We start from the raw sequence: 6,343 nt of genomic DNA on the forward strand, positions 1-6,343 counted from the left end.
TGAGCGAAGTCTCCGCAAAGAGGGCGAATGTTTTGAGTTCGTTTCATTTTCTAAATGAAAACGAATGTTGTTTTGAATTTATAGTACATTAATTATACATATTTGTTCCACGCATGCCATTTATATTGAAGTTTGTACATATATACTTAAATAATGAAGACGAGTGCAGAAATTGTATCAGAACTAAACTATGCAATCAACAGTTAGAAATATGTATATCGTACACGCTATAATCCATTGCAAGTTGGAAAATATTATTCTCAGATATTAGTCTATATATTTTTTTTTATTTTTGAATTTTATTTAAAAACTGTTTACATATCTACAAATGATTTCACCACCATAATGATGCATATACACATACATATTTGTTTGCACTTTTCTTTGTAGGCACCTTTGTATGCGAAAAGCAAATATGTATAAAAAGTTCATGAATCAGAAAAATAGTTATGTATGCATTTACGATTTACTTTTCACACATTATATCCGCACAGTCATATGTAGGGAAAACACATACACACACCCATACATGCCATCAAAACTGCAGCCTTTCACTGCAGTCACGCACACCTTTCGCTAACCGAAAGTTTGGGTACATGCGCCCTTATTACAACCAATGCTGCTTTTCCTCAGCGCTTTCCTCACGCGAGTGCGAAAGCCACGAGGGCTAACGCTGACCCTCTCTCAACGTCCTTCAGCGACGCGCTTCCCGCCAAAGTGCCGCGCCTTTGTTGCAGCTGCAACAAAAACCAAAACAATTCACCGTTACACCCCGCATACGTCTGCTCGTAAACACACGATGCTATTGCGATTTCGTGTTGCAATTAATGAGTCTGCACAGTGCAGCGCTGTAACGCACTCGACACGCTTTCTTCGCAGCAAACGCGAAGTTAATATATGGCAGTAAATAAGTGAGAGAGCGAAAATTATTAAAAAAAAAAACAAAAACAAGCGGAAGCGAGCGGATTTGAGAGCAAGAGAGAGAGTTAAATGTCATTCGTATTTAAAGTAACGCATACGCTCGCATGCTCCTCTTTGACGAAATGTTGATTAGGAGCAACACGAAGCTGTGAGTGGGTGTTTGGGTAGTAATAGTATGTTAGTAGTATTTTCTAAGCGTAAGGACAACGAAGTTAAGAAATATGAGCATACAGGTATGAGAGAGAGACAGAGAGAAAATGACGTTTATAGTGAAAATGGGAGATACACAGAGAGTGGAGAAATGTGTTCGCAATATTTTCAGAGAGCATAAGTTAAATATGCCATCGCAATTTATACCCTCATTGTCAGAGTAGACACTTTTTGAACGGTCTTCTACTTTTTTATATATACCACGCCAAAAACATATAAGAAAATAATATTATGGAGAGTTTTGAATTTTTATACTCTTACTTACTTTTGTTGCTATAGGTAGAGTATAGTTTTTTCAATCTAACGGTAGTTTGTATCACCTCAAACTAATCGAGATAGAGATAAGGTTATACATACAGTAATGTTTCAGGATGAAGAGACGATGGTGTAAACATCACTGTCTGTCCGTCTGTAAAAAACCAGATATCTTGATTGCCACGCCCACAGAACGCACTTAATCGAAAACTTATAAAGTGCTATAAATAAGCTCCATGATATGAAACAAGACTGTTATTTATGTTTTAGTAGGGACAGGTGTTAAAGTTATAGGATAGGCGTGACACCGCCCAATTTGAGTGAAACCTCATATTTTCAGAGGTATTTGAACAATTCAAACCAAATTAGGTACATAAAATTATTTTGACAGTTCTATGTAACAGTGAGAAAATGGGCGAAATCGGTCGGCAACCATAATTCTTCTATCTGGAGTTTAGCTGAAGATTATATGAAGGTCTGGTCTGGAAACTTTCGAATAATGTTATTTATGGATTAAAGAGGGAATGTACTAGATGACAAGAATGACTAAAATTTCGGAAAATAATTATTTTCCAATGTGTGTTTAGCTGGAGATTAAATGAAGGTCTGGTCTGAAAACTTTCGAATAATGTTATTTATGGATTAAAGAGGGAATGTACTAGGTGGCAATAATGAAAAAACTTTCGAAAGATAATTCTTTCCCAATATGTGAGATCGGTCGGCAAGTACTATCATTCTACCTTGAGTTTAGCTGAAGATTAAATGAAGGTCTGATCTGGAAACTTTCGAATAATATTATTTATGGATTAAAGAGGAAATGTACCAGGTGATAAAAACGACTAAACTTTCGGAAAATAATTTTTCTCTAATATGTGAGATTTGTCCGCAACTACAATTCTTCTATCTGGAGTTTAGCTGAAGATTACATGAAGGTCTGGTCTGGAAACTTTCGAATAATGTTATTTATGGATTGAAGAGGGAATGAATTAGGTGAGAAGAATGACAAAACTTTCGGAAGATAACAATGTGTGAGATATTTAGCTTATAAGCTTTAGCCGTAAAAGAAGAAACCCATTTTAAATGAGCAATTTATAAATGCTTCGAATATTTTTTTATTTAGTTGATTCGCATAATTTCTTTAAACTAGTTATAGTTAAAGCCTCTCAAATAATAGTGGTATGAACAGCCTGACTGAAGACTAGTTGAAGCTTACTTTAAGGGCTGGTTTTAAAACCTTCCAGAGCTGCCTTTTGTAGATTGTGTGTGTAATGTGTTTTGTGAGGCGAATGATGAAATACCTGATTGTTAAGCCTTTTCTATTATTAGGGTCACTTAGTTTATTTATTAGCTAGGTTCCGATTCCAGCTAGATATACTTTATTAGAGTCACTTAGATTATTTATTAGCTGGCTTCTGATTCTAGCTAGAAAGCCTTATACGAGTATATAAGTATGAGATATCCTGAGGGTAAAAAATTACTTGATATTTGTAGCGTAAGATTTAGGGACTACAGGATTGACTTCATTCAGATTGCCTAACTTATGTTCGGAGCAATAATAATTTTAGTTCTTCAAAATATATGTAAAATATAAGCTTTCCAAAATAGAAGACAATCACAGTACATCCTATAATATCTATGGCTATACTCTACTACATATTCCATTGTTATTGTGCTGTGTTTGGCATTTGTGTTCTCTGCGCTCTCTTATTGTTATCGACATAGGCAACTGACTGTTGTTGCAACTGCTGTTGCCTCACAGGAATATCCGCAATGCCAAACGAACACGACACAATCATACATAAATATGTGCCTAGGTTTATCGTACACTCACGAAGGAGTTTCGTGTATCGCATGCACATTTTCCCAAGCCAGCAATTTGTGGCAAGTTTCAGTTTGTGGCAATCAACGAACGAGAGCAGTTCGCAACAGCGGGTAGAACAAACAGTCCAATAACAGTTCAACAACAACGCACTAGGGCAAACAGCACTTGCTGCAAGCAAGCAAGCAGAAGTGCAGGCCGAGAGCGCAAATTGGGAGCATCAAGGCAAAGTAGCTGAAGTAAAGTGCTTCTGAAAAAAAAAATTAAGTTATAAAGTTAAACAAAGTACAAAATAAAAGAAAATAGTTACGTGGTAGTGTTGTAAAGAACGTCGAACATGTTGTGCAAACAAAAGCAATAACAATAACAAATGTGGTGCAAAATAAAAACACGGTAAATTTGACTCCAGATACAGACAATATTTTGTGGCTTTGACAGAAAAAAGTGGCGAAAACCTAAAAAACAAAATTTGTGTGAAATGCATTGAATAGTTTTAGGCAGCGTTTGAGAAGTAGAAAGCGTTGCCACTTAGTAAGCGCTGGAGCTTAGGAACACCTCTGCCGTGAAATCTTTTTCCTATACTTAGCGGTTGTGTGTGTGTATTTGATGGTTTTCTAAATGCACAACTTTCGCAAGTAAATATTTGAAAGACAACGTAAACACTACGGGTAGCAGAATCATTGTCAACACAACTATTGTGGCGACAGCGGCAGCGGCAGCACAGCCAGCCACACCATAAGCAGCAGGAAAGGCGCCTACAACCACAACGCAGGCAACAACGACGGCAGCGACGATAACAACCGACGCTTAAAAATGTCAACACTTCCGTTTTTGTTGAGCGTCGCCGATGAGCTCGATAACCTCAACTCACAGTCGTACATGGACGACTTCGGGCTGGGCTTCCATCCGCATCGCCAATACTATCGCACGCCCACCATACAATTGTCCTTGCCCGCCAGCACCGACTGGATGGAGAACGAGCGTTCGCAACGCTGTCGCTCACACAAATTCGTCTTCGAAACACAAAACAATCTAACCGCCACAGCGGAGGGCGACGAAACGGACGCCACCGATGAGGCTGGCAATGGTGGTGGACGCAGTGGTGCTGGCGGTGCGCTGGATACTGGCGCCGGTGGTATGGGCACAGATAATGCGTACACCGAGCGCTATGGCAGCGGCGCCAGCACTTCGGCCGCCAGTCGCCAAAAGTATACGTCGCTGCTGAATTCCAATGATGAAGATGGCAATGGTAAGGGCGGCGGCGTTGGTAAGCTTAATGAAGCTGACAGCATCGACAATACGGTGCAAATGTATAATTTGTCGAAGAAATGTTGCAAGAATTACTATCGACGCGGTGACGAACCGACGTCCGGCGCTTTGGCGGCCAAAGGGAAATCCGCTGAGGGCGGCTATCGTTTGCATGCCAAGTGCATGGAGGGCGCCAACTCGTCATCGGACGAGAGTTTGCAGAAGCCCACATCATCCATAGAGTTTTTGACGTGCTTCCTGGTGAAAAAGTCGCGCGCACCCAAAGGCGCGGGCATCAGCGGCGGCAGCGGCAGTGGCAAGAAATCGTCGTAGGACACGGTTTCGAAGCGTCGCAGTCATTGTTTCTGAATGTGTTGTTGGGGGGTGGAGGATGTGCAGGAGGGCGCTGTGGCGAGACGCAGTTGCGGGGCTTGGTTGGGTTGTTGGCGCAGCACTTGCTGCGGTGAGCTTGAAAGTCAATGAAGTAATGGCAGCTGAGGTCAGGTGAAGGCGAGGCGAATGTGGCGAGATTGACGATTGGCGTTAGACGACTGCCGATTTACGCAGTCAGGCGGTTGTAATGCAGCACAACAACAATGCATAGCGGCAACAACAAGCTGCTGTATTTTCACACTTTGTTTGGCAATGAGTTGGCGAAGCTGTCAAGGGTAAACTGCAAGGACTTCGAGTTGTTGGCGCGCCTTGTGGGATTACTACAACAAAGCGTTGTTGCCGCAGTTGTTGGCGTAGGAAATGCGTAGTAACAAGGGCCGACAAGAGGATTTCCATACACTTGTTATGAAAGTGTAACATGCGACGCAAGTAATTTATAAAATTTGCAAGACATACATACGTATAAGCCTGTACTTGACACACATACATATGTCTGTATACTCCCATAAAGTAAATGAAAAAATGAAAATAAAACTAGTTGTAAGTGCAATTATTAAAAAATAAATGAAATTATGTTAAATCAAAAAATAGACCAAACATAAACATAACAGTAACTATAACGGTAATGCGTGTTAAGTGAATGTGGAAGCAAAATATTCAATTGGTGCCTAAATGTTAGTTTCGTAGTGTAGAAAAAATCCATATTGGCCAGCAGCAAATTAACAGTTAGCCAATGGCTCAGCGGTTTTTTAGTAAGTCTCGTAAATTTCAAGATTTCAAGCCGCAAATGCTTAGCGTATATATTTGTAAGAGTTCTTAGTGGCAGTAACTCTGAAGAATGTTTGCAAAAGACATCCGTTGCATATTTTTAGTTATATCTAATGCAAGTGTTATCGGTGAGGCGGTGTTTTGGTGAACTATGACACAAATTTTTGAAATATAATTTGGTGGCATTTAAACTTTATTTATTTTTTTCCTTTTTCTTTAATAAATACATATATTTTTAATGGAGTTTTGTGCGTACCAGTCCTTTGTCATATGAAAGTTTGAAGAGCTCTTATACATTGTGCAATGGAACGCAAAATATTCAATTAGTCATCAATATATATTTTGTCGCCTTCAAAGTAATTTCCACCAGATGTAATACATTTATTCCAACAATTATTCGGGATTGCCTTCAGCTCCTTTAGTAAATGTTGTTATATCTTTTCGATCGCCTGAAATTGGGTCCCATTGATTAAGTCAACAATCATATGAAACTCTTAATCCCGGAATCCCCACCTAAAGCATGTCCACAGAGAGCAGTTAACGGTACCCGTTTTGAAAAAAGTTCAGCTTTATCGGGACGAGTCGAGCAAGAACGCGTTTCATAGCCAGAATATGCACTAAAACCATTCGAACGAACTCGCGAGAGATGTCGTGCACTCTTTCAATCTCTCTAACATTTGTCTGACGATTCCAACGCACGATATTTTTAATTTCTTTAATATATTCATC

At 39.6% G+C, this 6,343-nt stretch overlaps 1 protein-coding gene across 1 annotated transcript; it reads left to right on the forward strand.

Annotated features, from left to right (window-relative positions):
* Positions 1–3,262: 3,262 nt before the first annotated feature.
* Positions 3,263–5,792, forward strand: LOC105229092 (uncharacterized). Its single transcript, XM_011209174.4, has one exon. It carries the CDS (start codon positions 4,019–4,021, stop codon positions 4,784–4,786), a length of 768 nt encoding a protein of 255 aa, XP_011207476.2. The 5' UTR covers positions 3,263–4,018; the 3' UTR covers positions 4,787–5,792.
* The last annotated feature ends 551 nt before the right edge of the window (positions 5,793–6,343 follow it).

The sequence above is a fragment of the Bactrocera dorsalis genome, chromosome 5, assembly GCF_023373825.1.
Source record: "Bactrocera dorsalis isolate Fly_Bdor chromosome 5, ASM2337382v1, whole genome shotgun sequence".
In the NCBI taxonomy this organism is placed as follows: Eukaryota; Metazoa; Arthropoda; class Insecta; order Diptera; family Tephritidae; genus Bactrocera; species Bactrocera dorsalis.